The 18,453-nt window shown below is 49.3% G+C and overlaps 2 protein-coding genes across 3 annotated transcripts in view; one reads left to right on the forward strand and one right to left on the reverse strand.

Annotated features, from left to right (window-relative positions):
* Positions 1–51: 51 nt before the first annotated feature.
* On the reverse strand, positions 52–1,488 carry LOC114443718 (uncharacterized). Its single transcript, XM_028418005.1, has 3 exons — positions 1,452–1,488; positions 577–1,307; positions 52–495 (listed from the first exon to the last, which is right to left on the reverse strand). Exons 2-3 carry the CDS (start codon positions 1,258–1,260, stop codon positions 403–405), a joined length of 777 nt encoding a protein of 258 aa, XP_028273806.1. The 5' UTR covers positions 1,261–1,307; positions 1,452–1,488; the 3' UTR covers positions 52–402.
* A 6,447-nt stretch (positions 1,489–7,935) lies between these two features.
* xpo7 (exportin 7) overlaps positions 7,936–18,453 on the forward strand; it is a 30,574-nt gene continuing 20,056 nt past the window's right edge. For both annotated transcript variants that reach the window (XR_003671471.1, XM_028418112.1), the window contains exons 1-19: positions 7,936–8,029; positions 11,787–11,933; positions 12,126–12,219; positions 12,300–12,466; positions 12,704–12,769; positions 12,852–12,956; positions 13,370–13,535; positions 13,842–13,915; positions 14,004–14,123; positions 14,228–14,374; positions 15,307–15,479; positions 15,554–15,747; positions 15,813–15,918; positions 16,285–16,420; positions 17,097–17,170; positions 17,419–17,499; positions 17,661–17,724; positions 17,807–17,915; positions 17,995–18,101. Coding sequence is in view for 1 of the 2 variants with exons in the window: in XM_028418112.1 (XP_028273913.1) it covers positions 7,997–8,029; positions 11,787–11,933; positions 12,126–12,219; positions 12,300–12,466; positions 12,704–12,769; positions 12,852–12,956; positions 13,370–13,535; positions 13,842–13,915; positions 14,004–14,123; positions 14,228–14,374; positions 15,307–15,479; positions 15,554–15,747; positions 15,813–15,918; positions 16,285–16,420; positions 17,097–17,170; positions 17,419–17,499; positions 17,661–17,724; positions 17,807–17,915; positions 17,995–18,101 (2,163 nt within the window). In the remaining variant the exon portion in view is untranslated. The remainder of the gene's footprint in view (positions 8,030–11,786; positions 11,934–12,125; positions 12,220–12,299; positions 12,467–12,703; positions 12,770–12,851; positions 12,957–13,369; positions 13,536–13,841; positions 13,916–14,003; positions 14,124–14,227; positions 14,375–15,306; positions 15,480–15,553; positions 15,748–15,812; positions 15,919–16,284; positions 16,421–17,096; positions 17,171–17,418; positions 17,500–17,660; positions 17,725–17,806; positions 17,916–17,994; positions 18,102–18,453) is intronic.

Consider the following 18,453-nt stretch of genomic DNA (forward strand, 5'->3'; position numbering starts at 1 on the left):
AGAAGCTTTAAAGAGGAACTTGAAAAAACAATCAATGACTCGAAGCTTCGGTGACATGATCTGGACTGAAGAGAACTTGTCACTTGAGACCAGGATGGTTTGTTGTTCCAGGCTGTAAACATCTTTATTTCTGCTGTGAAGGTGGACATCTTATCTTATCTTATCTTAAACATGGCACTCTATGTGATGTTTAAGATAAGATAAACATTGCACTCTGAGCCCTGATTGAGCTGTGTTAACACATTAACTTTGACAGCCCTAATAAAAACATGTGTCAGAGTAGATGCTGCTTAAATGAGGCTTAAACACAACAGCATGTCTCATCTTTTATATACAGATCTATGTACACTGAAACAATGCTGTGTGTGAGTCAGCAGGTAAAGTTCATCAGTCAGTGATCAGTCAGTCAGCACAGAGAGAAGCTCTCAGAGACGTTGACTGTTCAGGTTGTTCAGGTCCAAGCTGAACTGTGTCGCTGAGCTCCTTCTTCATCCATCCATCATCAACCGCTTATCCGGGGCCGGGTCACTGGAACAGCAGTGCAGGCACTAGCAGTCTAAGCTCTGTCTTCATCAAATCCAACTGATAAACGACTCTCTGACTCTGATAAGCTGACTCTCTGATGGTCTCTCTTATCACAGCTCCTTCACTCCCCTCCTTCAGTGCAGACACTCGTCTGAGGATCTCCTCAAACTTCTCCATGTCTCTCAGAGTGTTTTTAGCCTTACGTTCTGTAGACCTCTGCTCCAAACGTTGACAGGTCGTCTGTATTTCTTCCAGAATCTTCTTCAGTCGTTTAACACACAGCTGGAATATTTCGCCCCGAAGTTCTGTCATATTTACACAATGTTGCTCCTTTGCTAATTTCTCATTTTTAGCATCTATAAGTGTTTCAGCTCCTTTTCCAATAGCAGTTCCAGCAACAGCAGCATTGCATACAGCACCAGCAGCAAGAGCAAGGCTCAACCCTCCAGTGAATGGAGCAGCAATAACACCACCAACAATAGCAGCAACACCACTAACCGCTCCGAGGCCTGTCAGTGCAGCACCCTTCCTTTTGATTTTGTCCAGTTTCTTCTGCTCAACTTTCAGGTCCTCTTCAGTCTCCTTTATCTCGTCTACGATCCGTCTCATCTCTGACTCTTTGATGTCAAACTCGTTAATGAATGAAGATCCAAGTTGTCTAAGTTTGCTCTTCAGTTCAGAAAGATCTGGAGGGTCTTCCATACTGCCTCTTCTTCCTCTTGGTCCTGGATCCATTTCCTGTGTGTTTCTGTGTGTGTGTTGATGATGAGGACAGCTGCTGTCTGTAATCACAAAGAAAACCATCAGTCATGAGCAGAGTTCATCATCCTCATCAGTGTTAATTTTGGCAGCAATTTCTGATTTAGTTTTTATTTTAGTCTTGTGACTCGTCTGCAAATGTCGCTTCAGGTTTGTTGTGTTTTTACCGCTGATAGTCGCTCCACATGGTTTGAACCGTCTTGTTTGTCTTGACATCAAATGTATCCATGTGTCTGTTCTTCTCCTGTGTTGTGTGACCATGCATGAGGACGCCTTCTCCCAGCATCGCGGGGCAACGTCCTTACGCAGAGAGAGCACTTCTGATTGGCTCTCTGCCGCCGTCTCCTGATTCGTCCCTCCCTTTCCACAAACAAGATTTGCTCTGATTGGATCTCGTCTCCATCAATAATTTCGTCTCGTTTTTATTCGTTGATGAAAGTGTCAGTACATTTCGTCTTCGTTTTTGGCACCGTGCGTTAGTTTTTATTTAGTTATCGTCTCGTTTTTATCAGCAAACAAAGGTCGTTAACGAAAACTATGACGAAAATGATTCGTCAACAAAATTAACACTGATCCTCATCATCACCATCATCATCATCTTCATCACCACCATTGGCTCCATCCACAGACCTCTGACATCATGACTGCATCAAGATGGAGGCAGCAGGAAGTGGACTCAGGTCTGTCCCATGATGAAGGAAGTCAAAGTTTCATTGATTGGTTTTGACAGTGCTTGATTGACAGTCAGACAGTCTTCATCGTTTCCTTCTCACCGGGACAAAAAAGCCTGAGCACATTACGCCGGTGTGTTCCTCGCTTCACTGGCTATGGTGAAGCACAGAATAGGTTTATAGATTCTTTTATTCTTTTTAAGGGCCTCCATGGGCTGGCTACTGATTATTTATCAGTCCTCATCACACTGTGCCAGCCCTCCAGAGCTCTTAGGTCTGAAACCAAGTGGTTCTGGAGGTCCCCCGACCTCTTTTAAAAACTAGAGGTGACTGGGCCTTCTCAGCCGTGGATCCACTCTGTTGAATGCTCTGCCTCTAGCTGTGCGCTCTGTGCCCTCCACACTTTTAAAGCTGTACTCAGGGCGCACTTGTTCAGCTTGACCTTTGCCTGAGTATCGGCAGCTCTTTGGGATTTTATGTTTTATGACCTTTGTTTTATTCTATTCTATTGCACTTCATCTCTTTCATGTATTTTATCGGTTTGATTGTATTCTATGTATTTTAATGATAAACATTGACATATCAGCCTGCTGTGAGTCTCTACATGTCCTCACAGGACGACACAGACAACAACTGACAGCAGCTCACTGACACCAAAGACTGAAGGATCAAACTCACACATTCATAAAGTGAAATAAACACTGCTTACCTCCAGACGGAGAAAATACACTGCGACACAACCAGAGGAAAAAGTCAAAGTGCTTCTGTGTGTCCTGTGTGTCCTGGTCTGTGAGGCGAAAAGAGCCAGGTGAGTTAAACAGGGAGTGGGGTATCAAAGGTCAGTAACAGCCTCCTTCTTCTGTGTGTGTGTGTCAGGAGGTTTTTATGAGGGGCATAATAGTACACTGTGTGCTGTCTTGTTTTGTTCTGCTGTAAACACTTAATGTCACCTGCTGGCATCAATAAAGTTTTATCTTATCTCACAGACTTAACGACTGGTCTAAGGTCGTTGAATATGTAGGCGGAGCCAGTGAAGGAGTCAGTACAGAGCATGTGCAGAGACGACAGGATCCTCTGAGTTCTTGGACGTCAGTCTGAGCTGCATCCAAACAGAATGAGGACGGGTGAGATGCTCCTACACAAACACACCTTCAGAGAGGAACCATCACACCCACGATGTAACACAACACAGTGAAACCTGCTCTCCAGCACTCAGTCACAATTTGATAGAATTCCTCAGTCAAGTCCACTGAGTCACCACTAGAACCTCTCTAGTAGATACAAAATCTAAAACATCTTTGTAGCCCACTAGAACCTCTGAGGGCAGAGAGAGCCTCACTGATGAACCCACAACCAACTGGAACCCTCAGTGACCACAAGGTCTACCAGAACTCCAAGAAGAACCATCTCCATGACCTCCAGACCCAGACAAGACGCTGCTCACATGACGTAGAGCTTCCTTCATCTCCACTTGAAGCTTCACAATGATCCTCAATGATCCTAGAACCAACTAGAACCTCTGCAGTGAACCCTAGAGCCATAAGAACCCCCAAAGGAAAAAGAAGGTTCTTTGGACCTGAGGTCATTGATCAGACTATTTATCAGATGACGTGATCATAGACACAGTTCCTCTGCGGTGGTGCACGGGTGCACATGTTCCAGGTCCGTGTTTTCTTTCAGGTCTAAGCTGATTATCTGCAGTCTAAAGTGGGTCATGTTCTCCACGCCGAGCTAAATGTGTTTCAGTGAACTTCTGATGTGTTCCAGAGAGAAGCCAGCACCACGGGCCGGCGCCTGCAGAGTTCAGGCGTCACTTCAGCTGACAGCCAGGCACAATGTTTGTGATGTAGCCAGCAGGCAGGCCCAGCGGAGGCAGAAACCTTTAACGAGGCACCTTAAAATAACGGCCGGGCTCAGACGCCATGTTTCAGCACGTTAAACCATCCGTCTGGACCTTTAATTAGTGAGTCAGACCTTAATTCAGGCTCGTCTGTCCTGATCCACCTGATCAGAGACCTTCAGGCTCCACACGTTAGCACCACAACAAGGCTAAAAATAAAGCAGCTAATGAGGGGCAGCTCACAGGCAGGACAGAGACCAGGCTAACATGCTAATGCTCAGCACCATGCTCATGTAGCTCTCAGCGTAAGTTCAATCAGGAAGACTCTATTGCCCATCATTCACCATTTATCCCTATCCGCTTCCTAATCTTTCTCCCTCTATCCCTCACTCCTCTGCTCCCCCTCTCTTCCGCTCACTTAGTCAGGTGCTTAATAGAAAGCACCTCCCTCACCAATGAGCTGTCGCTTTCTATCCCTCTCCTGACCAATCACAGCTTAGCACGAAATTTAAAAGTCTTCGTCTCTTCTCCAGCTGTCTTCTGATCGAACCCGGCAACCCTCCTCCACCCCAAGCACCACCAGATCCACGCCAGTAAGGTCTCCTATTTCCTGCCCTCCAGCTCTCCACCACCACCAGGTCTAGACCCCGGGGGGGATCTTCTGATCCAGCGGCCTCTCCTCTTGCGTTTTCCCCCCTTTCCGGATGTGGTCTTCACGATGGGGTCTAGGACGCCAATGCACATTCAAACTTTGTACTTAATAAATCTTTCTCATTCAGTTCGCTGAGTCTCTCATGATCGAAATGGTGTTAGCATTACCTCTGCTAGTCAGAGCGAATGATTGAAGCTGACCTGCTGAGGAAAATCTTCTGTGATATCTACAAACCTCTAGAACCTCCAAACAGCAGGATGACTAGTGACTAGAGAAGAGTGTCCATCAGTTCTTTCTGTGTTTAACAGGCTGAAGTCAGACCAGATCAGAACCTGAGTAGTACAGACCAGCTCTTCTTCCACTCTGTGTTGTGTTTCTTGTTTGTGTTGTGTGTAGTAACATTTCTGCCTGATGTCTTCATGTTCCTTCTGTGATGTTTGTGTGTGTATCTGGAGAAATGATTTTTGTACTGCTGATTGAAAACACACACACACACACACACCGTGTGTGTAGCTAACAGATACACACAGGTGTCCCAGCGGGTTAGAAAACACATCATCAGAACCTCAGGAAGCTAATGCTGCTTCTATTAGCGTGCGGCGTGTTGGCACGGCGACGTCCGGTCCTCCTCGCCTCCGTGTCTCAGGGTGCCGCGGAGTCTCTGCTCTTATGAGGACATCGTGCTGAACACACATGTAACACACGTCCGTGATGTTCCCGGCTGCTGTTAGAGCCTAATGAATGAAGTGTGGAACATTACATCCTCCTCTCAAGGTCAATCAGCGTGCAGCTCTGTGATCAGCTGCTCTGTGCTCCTTCAGCTAACACACACGTTTACCTATTTATGCAGCCACATCCAGGAGGTCAGCAGACACCAGGAAACACACCAGCTCATGAAGCCTGAGGAGACCCCAACAGTTCAAGAGACGCAAATATTATTGGAGCATTTAGTTTGACACTGAAGCAGCGAATCAGAGCGCAGCACCTCTGCTGTGTCAGCATTTATCAGGAGGAAGGAACACAGAGGATGTTCGGTGTCTGTGTGGTTGGTGTGTGTGTCTTTGTTGTTGTTTGTTGTCTCTTTTTGTTTATTTAACGTCTTTGTGTTCGTTGTTTGTGTGTTTCGGGTCATTTTGTGTCTCTTTGTGTTTGTGTGTTTCGGGTCATTTTGTGTCTCTTTGTGTTTGTTGTTTGTGTGTTTCGGGTCATTTTGTGTCTCTTTGTGTTTGCTGTTTGTGTGTTTCGGGTCATTTTGTGTCTCTTTGTGTTTGTTGTTTGTGTGTTTCGGGTCATTTTGTGTCTCTCTGTGTTTGTGTCTTTCGGGTCATTTTGTGTCTCTTTGTGTTTGTTGTTTGTGTGTTTCGGGTCATTTTGTGTCTCTCTGTGTTTGTGTGTTTCGGGTCATTTTGTGAGTCAGTGCTCCTCCCTCATGCTGTGAATGTGTCCTCTCTGTGGATGGAGGAGGAGTCGACTGAGGAGCAGCTGAGCCTCCTCAGAGGAGGAGACATGATGGACGAGGAGGGGACGGAGGAGGACATCCTGTATGAAGCAGATCATTTCCTGTCCTGTCCTCCTCCATCCATCCTCCTCTCCCCGTGGACCACAATCTCCTCCTGCTGATGGAGTGAACGGGGGCCAGCTGTGGCCCCGGCTCTCCAGACCTCCGCCCCCTCCGTCTTCTTATGATTTTGTCTCGTGCTCCTTTTCTTTTAACCTCATCACTTCTCTCTCCGCCTCCTGTTTACTCTCCATCTTCCCTCAGACGCCCACAGCGCTTGGTTTTAATAACGACCTTCCTCATTCCACTCTGAGCGCTGCTGCCTCTTTCATCTCCACTCCCTTTTTCATTTCACCGCCTCATCACACCAAACAGAGCGCGTGGACGAGCAAAACAGCCGACTTTCATCTTCAAACTCTCGTCATGTCTGAGCCTCCTCCTCCTCCTCCTCTTCTTCTCTCTGCGGCGACCAGCGTCCTGCCGAGAGACGCTTTTCTTTAATAAATTACCCAGCATGTGTGTGGGCACGAACATACACACCTGCACACACACACACACACACACTGAGCACCATAAACGTGTTTTCATGGAAGTTGAAAACACGTTTGAGAACACTGATGCTGCACTGCCCCCTGCAGGAGGAGGTCCTCACCACATGTTTTCTCTCATATAAAGGAAGAATTTTTATTTTATTTGTTTATGAGATGAGGAAGAAAAATGACTTTAGAAACACAAACAGACGATATCAGCATGACATCCATCAATCACAATCCAGACAAAACGCCCTTTTTTCTAATCTGCTGTTAATTTTACTTTAACGAGCTTTACTCAGCTCACACCTCAAAGCTTTGTCTCATGACTGACGGCTCTTCCGGTTGTTTTATTTTGAAAGTCACAACAGGAAGTGTACGGATCTGAACCGTGAGGATTTGCTCCCCTCTGGTGGCCACAGTTAAAAACTACAACACTAATGAAGTCACTGCGGATTATTTACAAAACTTTACTAACGAACAACAACAACAACACTAGGAGACAATCATGAGATGAACTAATCACAGCTGTCAGTGAGGGTCCGTTTTTCCGAGGGTACTGGAACGCCACACAGGTACAGACCCGTTGTAAATTCCACCTTTATTCTTTAAACCATAAAGTTATTCATGTAAAGACACGGGCACAGCTCCACGGAGATAAAACCCGGCCTCACAGTTCTGGTTCCGCTCGGACGGTCCGTCTGGTTCCTGCTGCTGATCCGCTTTCACTTTTCTCTTCTTCGGCAGAAGGAAGAACCGCTGCAGCTGCGGGAGCGCCCGCTGCCGCCCTCTGCTGGCTCAGAACACACCACACAGGGAAAATAACACTGAATTCATGTTTGTGGAGGGAGCCCCTATAATTCAACCTAGTGTGTCATGGTTACTGTAGAAATTCAACACAATCAGAGGGATGTAAAGCACAAAACACAGAGCTAACAGTTAGCAACAGTTAGCCTTTAGCCATACATGAGAGGAAAACTGAAGTAAAGCTACAAACTACAATTGAATTAGTTGATAAAAAACGAGCTAAATGGTTGAAAAAGCCAAACACCATCGTTTAAAAGTAGAAAAATAAAAACTAGTGTGAATGGTTGTTTATGTTTGGAAAGTCAGAAGAGTTAAAGGGTTAGATTCTGATGAAAAATAACACTGTGGCTGTGTAGTTAAATATCTCGGTGCAGCTTCAGAGGAGTTTATAGAGTAACGTATTAAAATATTTAAATTGTTATGTAAGGACTGTAGATGTGTGGGGAATGGTTTGAAATAGAATCATACAGTGACAGCTGAGGGGACAGGGCGGGCTGGAACTCTGACTAATCACTCTGATAATGAGCCCACACACTTTGTGGACTGAGGTTCTGCTGTAGTTCCTGGCTCGCTGGTACCGGTGCCTGTCACTGTATCGATTATTGATCAGGATCAGCGCAGCGCTGCGTGTCAGCTGTGGGTGCAGTGTGCGCGGCGGCCTGCGGGGGCGCTGTTGTCACTTTGCATACCCATAAGCGGGGGAGTGAGAGGTGCATGAAATGGAGAAAAATGGCGGATCATGTGCAGGTAAGCAGAGGTTTCATGTTTTTGTAACGGTAATCGTATCCAGGGGCGTCTGGCTGAGGCCCAGGCCGGATTCAGGCGCGGTGTTCGGGCCAGGGAGCCCGTGTGTGGCCGCTGCGTGCAGGACGCGGCGGTGTTCGGGCTGTCGGCTGGAAAAGAAAGGATGTGGCTGCCTGTGTTGACTTGTGGCCTGCTGTCATTGCTCGGCTGGCTTGTTGCAGAGTTAGCTTGTGTTAGCATGGAGGGGGCACTCCATGGCTACAAAACGAAAACAAAAGCCGGCGAGGCTCCGGGCTGCAGCCCGTGCGGCTCCCGGTGTCCCTGTCTGACAGAGGCTCGTCCCCGCGGGGATAACGGCGCGTTTTCACGGCGCTCTGCAGCGAAGTAAACAATAAAACACGAAGGTCTGGCCGCGGACCGATAGCTGTCAGGCTAACACGCAGCCGTTCCGTGCTGGTTGGCGCCAGCGTGAAGCGCCCTGCGGACGTTGGTGATGAGCGGCACCGAGGTCTGGACTCGGGCTGTGCTGGTCTGTCAGCGCAGAGGTTAAAACACTCATTCACGGTCTCTGTGATGCTAAAGCTAGCCGAGCCCCAGCAAGCTAGGCTAACGTTAGCCGCAGCTCAGACTTCTCCCGCCCGAGCCCGTTTGAAAACATGACCGGTTCTGTTTAACGGTTTGTCCGTGAAAAGGTCTCCGTACCCGCGGCTGCTGGCACCGGGCTGTATACTGGGAGCACCGGGACCAGGGCACCGGGGGATTTTACACCGTGTTGTTGATGCTTGTATCCCGGCAGCGCTGTGTTGTTTAGCTAGCCTGCCTGTAGCTAGCTTAGCTGCTGCGCTGTGGACACATGTTTGGCAGACGGAGCGGAGGGAGCCGAGCTCTGACCGCTGGATGCTCTTTCTGCTCCTCTGGACTCTCCCTCCGACCCCCCGTAACCTCCTGAGAAAGCCCCGCTTGGCTCCCGGTTAGTGACCGTAGCCCTGTTAGCCTGCGCTGCGCGGTTTGTTAGCTTCGCGGGGAAACAACCGGGGAAACATCCCGAGCAGCGCCGCGTGAAGCACCTGCCAGCAGGCGGAGCAGGCTGCGAGCAGCTAGCTCCATGCTAGCAGCGGCTGCAGCATGGAGCAGCTGCATCACCCACACCGACACGGACTTTCTCTGGGACTCATCCAAACAAGCTGCAGCTCTGCGACCATGCTGGAAAACATCAGGACTGATCAGCCCACATCACGGGGAGGAATTTGTTTACATTAATGTAATGATTTTATTAGTGTCAGAGGATCCACCTCAGCCTGTAAACACCTTAAACCTTTAAGGGTTAAAGTAGTAAGAATAGTATCTCAGTACAGCTCTGCTGAGGTTTTATCCAAACAGCCTTTAACTGCATTTAAGAATAGTTTCAATAAATATTCAAATGTCGCTTCTTTTTGTTTCTTGCCACTGGTTCTGTGGACGGAGCTGCTCAGATATTTCTTTGCCATTCAAACTGAACACACTGTAAGTCAGTGCAGGTGTAACGCCGGCTTCTTTTTAACTGTACATGGATGAAACATTAACGCCCAGCGTGGTTCGGTGATTTATGAAACACCGTCAGCAGGAAGCTCCACGCTTGACTTGGACAAATCAGCCCTTTAAAGCTGGCTCTGTTTTAAGGGTGTAAACGCCGACTGTAGATATCTGATGGTCACACAGCTGGCCGTGTTTCCCCCAGAGGCTTTAATGAGCCGGCTGAGGGTTTATTGAATTAATAATGAGAGGACCGAGCCGTACGTGAGTCCAAACAACATGTTTCTGGAGAACAGTTGCTCATGTGGATAATGTGGAGAGATGTCATACAGACTGTTCAGGTCGCAGTCAACAGAAAGGCAGAGTTTGAACTTGGTTTGAACTCGTCAGACAAAATGAGACATTTGGAGAAGGACAGAAAGAAGAGTGGATGTTTGACAGCACGGTTACACCGACGGTCTGTGGTGGACGTTCAGGGTGAGGGTTGGTTCATGTTTAGATGTGAGGCTGCTGTGACGTCACATCACAGCTCTGTGTCTTCAGTTATCTCTCCTCCACAGCAGTGGAAGAAGCAGCTGTCTGTGGAGATGGTGGTGAGAGTGAAGTGTTGATCTGTGAAGTGTTGAAGGAAGCAGCTCCTGTTTCTTCATGTGTTCCAGCGCTTCTCATTATAACTACAGCCCTGTTTGTGTTCATTGACACACACCTGTTACTGCTTCCACATGAATGCATCATGAATGAAAAATCCAACATTCAAATATTTCTGTAGTCTTCATGAGGTCGAAAATCTCCTCCAAAAATAAAGAGTTCACTCCAAGAATATTCAGTAAGCACTAGAAGTCCTGTCCTCCTCAGCACTCAGCAGGACGCCATGATGGAGTCACATGACCAACACTCAGAGAGTCTGTCTGACCTGCAGCTTCCTGCAGCTGATCTCTGTCTGAACACCTGAGTTACTCTGCACACACACTCTGACTGCAGACAGGCTGAAGTGTGTGTGTGTGTGTTTGTGTGTAGGAGCAGTGAAAACTCAGCGACTGATGATGTGACAGGAGGGAACAGCTAGAGACATTTTTAGACCAATGCAAACTGTGAGGGAGAATCAGTTTGTGGAGGGTAACCACTGTGATAACTGTTGAATCCTCTCAGATACTTTTACACAAAGTCAAAGCAATCACTTCAAAACTAGAGACCAGAAAACATCTGCGTGCTGCTGGTTTGATTTAAAATTAGAAACCACGAGCCGTCTGTCGGCGGGCGGACAGTGTCTTGGGAGCAGGACGTCAGGACACAGACGCTGCTGCATGTTGGACTCCACCAGCTCCTGTTCCAGGCCTCCAACCTGCTGCTGGGTGTGTTGGAGCGAGTTCACAAAGCGTGAACATAATCCTGAGCAGTCCCAGATTTATTCAGCTGAATTAGTCTCACGATTATTTCCTGCGTTACTGCAGTTATTGTTTGGTCAGAGAAATGTATGTTTTTGGAAGATAACTCTCTGAGTGTTGGTCATGTGACTCCATCATGGCGTCCTGCTGGCTGCTGAGGAGGACAGGACCTTTAGTTTGTACTGAGTCTGTTGGAGTGAACGCTTTATTTTTGGAGGAGATTTTTAATGTTGGATTTTTCATTCATGATGCATTCAATGTCGAAGGAGTAACAGGTGTGTATCAATGAACACAAACAGTTCAACAACCCCCACACAAAGCAAAGTCTTGAGTCTTGTTGGAGTGAACTCTTTATTTCTGGAGTAAGGTGAAATATTTTAGCTAAGATTTTTAGACACGACATATGATGCGTTCGAGGACCATCAGAAAGTTTTGTTCAGTGTGTGTCTGTGTGTGTGTGTGTGTCTGTGTGTGTGTCTGGAGCAGCAGATGCTCTTATCTGAGGCCTGCAGAGTTCTCACAGTGAACACATGATGATGCAACACGCGGCCATCCCTCTCCTCGCTGTAACACACTCGGCACCACACGCAGGTGTCAGTGAAGCAGCGTCACCCCCACCCTCACACTCAGACCTCCACCTGTTCTCTGAACTGACCGCTCCACCATGTTGGAGTTATGTGTGACGCAGCACTTCGCTGGCTGCCACATGAGTGGAGCCTGATATCATTACATGTACAGTAGAGAGCTGTCGTCTCAGAGGGGTCAGAGGACCTCCCTGTGAGACACACAGATCTGTTCACATCAATAAAACATCCCGCTCCCTGTGTGTGTCTAATGAGCCTCCTCCTGCTCTGTCCGTGCAGGGCCTTGCCCAGCTGGAGATCCTGTGTAAGCAGCTGTACGAGACTACCGACACCGCCGTCCGACACCAGGCAGAGAAAGCTCTGGTAGAGTTCACCAACAGCCCCGACTGCCTCAGCAAATGTCAGCTGCTGCTGGAGAGAGGCAGTGTGAGTACCGCCGCTGGTCCCGGGTCTCTGAGGCCGAACGGATGGATCCTCAGTGTTATGTTGTTTATATAAAGTCTGGAAACATCAAAGAAAGACTCACACATTTACAGGACACACACCAGAAACCTCCTCTCACTTCTTTATCCTACGGTTATGAGATTTCTCTAACACAACATTTTGATCTTGTTGCAGTCGTCATATTCTCAGCTGCTTGCAGCCACCTGTTTATCTAAGCTTGTGTCTCGGACCAGCAACCCTCTACCGCTCGAGCAACGCATCGACATCCGTGAGTGTCTGACATGATTCTTTTTTTTAATGTCATGAGCTGTAGATCTCTGGCATGATCTGTTTAATCTTAACTTACAGGGAACTATGTGCTGAACTATCTGGCCACGCGGCCGAAGCTGGCAGCGTTTGTGACGCAGGCTCTGATCCAGCTGTACGCCAGGATCACCAAACTGGGCTGGTTCGACTGTCAGAAAGATGACTACGTCTTCAGAAACGTCATCGCTGATGTGACGCGCTTCCTCCAGGTGAGTGGTCAGAGTCGTGTTGTGTCTTTGTATCAGCTGTAGAAAGCTGCAGGTGCCCACAAAGGCACCATGAAATAGGATGTATTGTTATTATGATGCATTCAAGGACCCTCAGAGAGTGGAACGTCTTGATTCTTCTTGTGATCAGTGGTGTTTTGTGCCTGGATTAGTCAAACCACTTTCTAGGAATGACACACAGTGTGTGTGTGTCTGAGCCCTGCTGTTGTGTGTTTACAGGACAGCGTGGAACACTGCATCATCGGGGTCACAATTCTGTCCCAGCTGACAAATGAGATCAATCAGGTGAGTCGCCTCCGCCAGGTCGCCGTGTGTTTTTGAACGAGTCGCCCTCCGACACGCGCTGACGTCTGTTTCTGCTCCTCAGGCGGACACGACGCATCCGCTGACCAAACACAGGAAGATCGCCTCATCCTTCAGAGACTCCTCCCTCTTCGACATCTTCACTCTTTCCTGCAACCTCCTCAAACAGGTGTGTTTCCAAGGTGTCGATAAAGAGGACAAGAGTCTGAAAGTCCGTCTGTGTGTGTCCGTCGTTAGGATGAAGCTGCGGTTCATCCCACCTCACACCAGCACAGAGATCCTGAGCAGCTCTGTGTCTGACCCGCCTCCACTTTTGACTTAAATCCACTCTGCGTCCATGTTAAGGGTTTCATTGTAGGGAGTCGTTGTCGTTGTCGTTGTCGTTGTCGTTGTCGTTGTCGTTGTCGTTGTCGTTGTCGTTGTCGTTGTCGTCGACCCTCAGCAGTGGATAATGTCAGTTAATGACACAGATGGAGCAACATTAACAAGAGGAACATCTGTGAGCAGCTGCTTTGTAACAGGCTGTCAGACACTGCGGGGATGTTGTGTGTCTGTGTGTCACTGTCATGTGTGTGTTTTCAGGCTTCGGGGAAGAACCTGAACCTGAACGATGAGTCCCAGCATGGCCTGCTGATGCAGCTCCTCAAGCTCAGCTACAATTGCCTCAACTTTGACTTTATAGGAACTTCCACAGACGAGTCGTCGGACGACCTCTGCACCGTACAGATCCCCACGTCATGGAGATCAGGTAGCTGCACGCTGTCTTTAAACCACACAGGCTAACTCTGCTAGCATGCTTTAGCTGATACTCAGTGAGAATGATCAGATGAGTGACACGTGTGCTTTCTCCTGTTTGGCCTGAGCGCGCTGACTAGGACAGAATTAGTGAGATCAGTCTGTCCTTCAGCTCTGAAGTCATTTCAGCCCTGAGAGAGCAGCGGTGTAACCGGAGAGGCTGGACCTGTGTGTGTCTGTGTGTCTGTGTGTGTGTCTGTGTTATGTCTTTGATACAAACCCGGTGCAGCAGTGTCACTGTCTCCTCTCTCTCCTGCAGCGTTTCTTGATTCCTCCACCCTGCAGCTGTTTTTCAATTTGTATCATTCCATCCCTCCGTCCCTCTCCCCGTTGGTAAGTGACAGAAATCCTGACACACACACAGTAACCTGTGTGACACACACTGTGTGAGTCTGACCTGTGTGTGTGTGTGTGTTTGCAGGTGTTGTCCTGTCTAGTTCAGATCGCCTCTGTGCGGAGGTCTCTCTTCAACAACGCAGAGCGAGCCAAGTTTCTTTCACATTTGGTGGACGGAGTGAAGAGGATATTAGCGAATCCACAGGTAACACACACACACACACACACACACACACACACACACACACACACACACACACACACCCCTTCCTCTTCCTGCTGTGGTCAGACACTCTTCTTGTTCTTCAGTGTTTGCCGGATCCAAATAACTACCACGAGTTCTGCCGCCTGCTGGCGAGGCTGAAGAGTAACTACCAGCTGGGCGAGCTGGTCAAAGTGGAAAACTACCCCGAGGTGATTCGACTCATCGCCAACTTCACTGTCACCAGTCTGCAGGTGAGTTCACATGGAGGGAGCCCTCTGTCTTCACTGCAACGTAGCTGTAGAGTGGAGGCTGTGAGAGGACCGTGTGTGTGTGTCTGTGTGTGTGTGTCTGTGTGTGTGTGTCTGTGTGTGTCTGTGTGTGTGTGTCTGTATGTGTCTGTGTGTGTCTGTGTGTGTGTGTGTCTGTATGTGTCTGTGTGTGTCTGTGTGTGTGTGTGTGTGTGTTCTGCCTGTGTGTGTCTGTGTCTCTGTGTGTGTCTGTGTGTGTCTGTGTCTGTGTCTCTGTGTCTGTGTCTGTGTGTGTGTCTGTGTGTCTGTGTCTCTGTGTCTGTGTCTGTGTGTGTGTCTGTGTGTGTGTCTGTCTGCCTGTGTGTGTCTGTGTGTGTTCTGCCTGTGTGTGTGTGTGTGTTCTGCCTGTGTGTCTGTGTGTGTGTCTGTGTTCTGCCTGTGTGTGTGTGTGTCTGTGTGTGTGTGTGTGTGTGTGTTCTGCCTGTGTGTGTCTGTGTCTCTGTGTGTGTCTGTGTGTGTCTCTGTGTCTGTGTCTGTGTGTGTGTCTGTGTGTGTGTCTATCTGCCTGTGTGTGTCTGTGTGTGTGTGTTCTGCCTGTGTGTGTCTGTGTGTGTGTTCTGCCTGTGTGTGTCTGTGTGTGTTCTGCCTGTGTGTGTCTGTGTGTGTTCTGCCTGTGTGTCTGTGTGTCTCTGTGTGTTCTGCCTGTGTGTGTCTGTGTGTGTCTGTGTCTCTGTGTCTGTGTGTCTGTGTGTGTTCTGCCTGTGTGTGTGTGTGTGTTCTGCCTGTGTGTGTCTGTGTGTGTTCTGCCTGTGTGTGTCTGTGTGTGTTCTGCCTGTGTGTGTCTGTGTGTTCTGCCTGTGTGTGTGTGTGTGTATTGCCTGTGTGTAGCCTCACTGTTGTCTTCCTCGTGTGGTTTCTGTCCTCTTGTGCTGCAGCACTGGGAGTTCGCCCCTAACAGTGTCCACTACCTGCTGAGTCTGTGGCAGCGCCTGGCAGCGTCTGTCCCCTACGTCAAAGCCACGGAGCCCCACCTGCTGGAGACCTACACCCCGGAGGTCACCAAGGCCTACATCACATCCCGGCTGGAGTCGGTCCACGTCATCCTCAGGTGAGGCCTGCGCCGCCTGCGCGCCGCTGTGGTTTGGAAACGGAATGTCCTCGTTAACCTGAATGTGTCCACAGAGACGGGTTAGAGGACCCTCTGGACGACGCCGGCCTCGTCCAGCAGCAGTTAGACCAGTTGTCCACCATCGGCAGGTGTGAGTACGAGAAGACGTGCGCTCTGCTGGTCCAGCTGTTCGACCAGGCCGCACAGAGCTACCAGGAGCTGCTGCAGTCCACCAACTCGAGTGCCGCGGACATCGCGGTGCAGGAGGGTACGCTCCGCTGGCCTCTCAGTCGGTAATCTGCAGACCGTCTCTAACGGGTCTCCTGTGTGCAGGTCGGCTGACATGGCTGGTTTATATCATCGGAGCAGTGATCGGGGGACGCGTGTCGTTCGCCAGCACAGACGAGCAGGACGCCATGGATGGAGAGTTGGTCTGTCGGTAAGAAGGACTCAGTCTGTGTTTTGAGCTTCCCTAGAGGCAGGCTGGTGGTCAGGAGGACCTGCAGGACAGGGTCCATCAGAGAGTCCCCCTGACTGTGTTTCCCCACGTCCACAGTAACCTAGGGTCACAGGGTGTGTGTGTATGAGTTCAAACTCCAGCGGCGTGCTGTGGTTGACGCCCTGTCCTCTGTGTGTCCGTCTGTGTGTCCGTCTGTGTGTCCTCTGTGTGTCCTCTGTGTGTCCTCTGTGTGTCCTCTGTGTGTCCTCTGTGTGTCCGTCTGTGTGTCCTCTGTGTGGCCGTCTGTGTGTCCTCTGTGTGTCCTCTGTGTGTCCTCTGTGTGTCCTCTGTGTGTCCGTCCCTCAGGGTGCTCCAGCTGATGAACCTGACGGACTCTCGGCTGGCTCAGGCTGGGAATGAGAGGCTGGAGCTGGCCATGCTCAGCTTCTTCGAGCAGTTCAGAAAGATCTACATCGGCGACCAGGTGCAGAAATCCTCAAAGGTGAGCGCTGCCTTCACCGCCGTTTAACCCCTGCCTGGCTGCCCCCCCCTCAGTGACCCTGTCGGCCATCGGGGTTTGTTGGGGATGAGCGGGGCTTTTGTCCTGATGGTGCTGACTGCCGGTAAACGTGGCGCCCCCTAATGCTGACTGACGTGTGTTCTCTTTGTTCGGGGCAGAAACTGCAAAATGTGAACGTCCCAGATAAGTGGCGCAACGCAGCAGCTGTGTCGGTGTTAGCCCCCCCCCCCCCCCCCTGTGACAGTGTTTAAGTCCAGGATGTGGTGTGTAGTGACCCGTCAGTACCAGAGGATCCTGGCTCCTCATTCTTATGTGAAGTGGTTAAAAACTATGATTCAGATGTGGTGACATCTTCAGACCAGATTTGATGTCACACATGATGCATTCAGGGTCCATTGGAAAGTAGAAGGCCTGTTGGTTTTCCTGGTTTGTGGTTCAGAGGGCTGAATGTTGTCACCTCCCTCACCGCCTCCTCCCTGCTGATAGCTGCTCCCTGTGGGTCACTGGCTGCTCTCCTGCCCGTCAGCTGAGCGCACACTCAGGGACCGTTCGAAGGTTTCCTGAACAGACATGATGGACAGATGATGACCTCAGTGACCCACAGAGCAGACGTGATCATGTGATGTCCTGTTTCCTGTGAATGTCTCTTGTCTTTCAGCTTTATCGACGACTGTCAGAAGTCCTGGGGCTGAACGATGAAACCATGGTACTCAGTGTCTTTATTGGAAAAATGTGAGTTCACTGGCAACAAGTTTTTACCAAATTTCAACAATATTTATGTTTTTTTATTTTAACTAAAACTGAAATTATTTGTTTTTGTGCTTTAAAATAGAAATTTACTTTGTAACTTTGTAACTGAGACAGTACAACAGCTCAGCTGCTTCCACGTATCAGAGAACTGTGATATTAGTCAGTCATAAACCACCTCTGAGGATCGTGAGCGCCCCCTTGTGTCATGGATGATCTGTTCTTCTTTTCAGCATCACAAACTTGAAGTACTGGGGTCAGTGTGAGCCAATCACCTCCAAGACACTCCAGCTCCTGAATGACCTCTCCTTAGGATATCCTTAACCTGTGTGTGTGTGTGTGTGTGTGTGAGACATGGCATGCTGCATCACGGTAACCATGGTAACTGTACACAGCAAAGATGGCGCCTCAGTGACTCCAACATGTGCTTAGCAGTCCAGCCCTGTGTGTGTTCTCCTTGACTTCCTGTCTGCACATACAGCAGCGTGAGGAAGCTGGTGAAGCTCAGCGCTGTGCAGTTCATGCTGAATAACCACACAGTGAGTGTTCTACACACCGACATGAACAGAGTGTGTGTCTGTGTGTGTGTGTGTGAGGTGACCCTTCCTTCCTGTCCGGCAGAGCGAGCACTTCTCCTTCCTGGGAGTGAACAACCAGTCCAACCTGAGCGACATGAGGTGTCGGACCACCTTCTACACGGCGCTGGGGCGCCTCCTGATGGTCGATTTAGGTAAACGCACACCTGCTGCCGGCGCTTTGTGTGACCACGCGGTGTGTGCGGCTGTAACTAATGTGCGTCCTGTGTGCAGGCGAGGACGAGGACCAGTTCGAGCAGTTCATGCTGCCTTTGACGGCGGCTTTCGAGGCCGTGGCTCAGATGCTGAGTACAAACACCTTCAACGAGCAGGAGGCCAAGGTGGCAGCACACACACAGACACACACACATATATTCACACAGGCACAGACACACACATATATTCACACAGGCACAGACACACACACGCACAAACACACACACATATATTCACACAGGCACAGACACACACACATGCACAGACACACATATATTCATACACACTGTCACACACACACACAGACACACATATATTCGCACAGACACACACAGACACAGACAACCATATATTCACACACACAGACACACATATGTTCATACACACATACCCACTGTCACACACACACACAGACACACATATATTCACAGACACACACACACTGTCACACACAGAGACACACACATATATGTTCAC

The sequence above is a fragment of the Parambassis ranga genome, chromosome 12 (assembly GCF_900634625.1).
Source record: "Parambassis ranga chromosome 12, fParRan2.1, whole genome shotgun sequence".
Taxonomy (NCBI): Eukaryota; Metazoa; Chordata; class Actinopteri; family Ambassidae; genus Parambassis; species Parambassis ranga.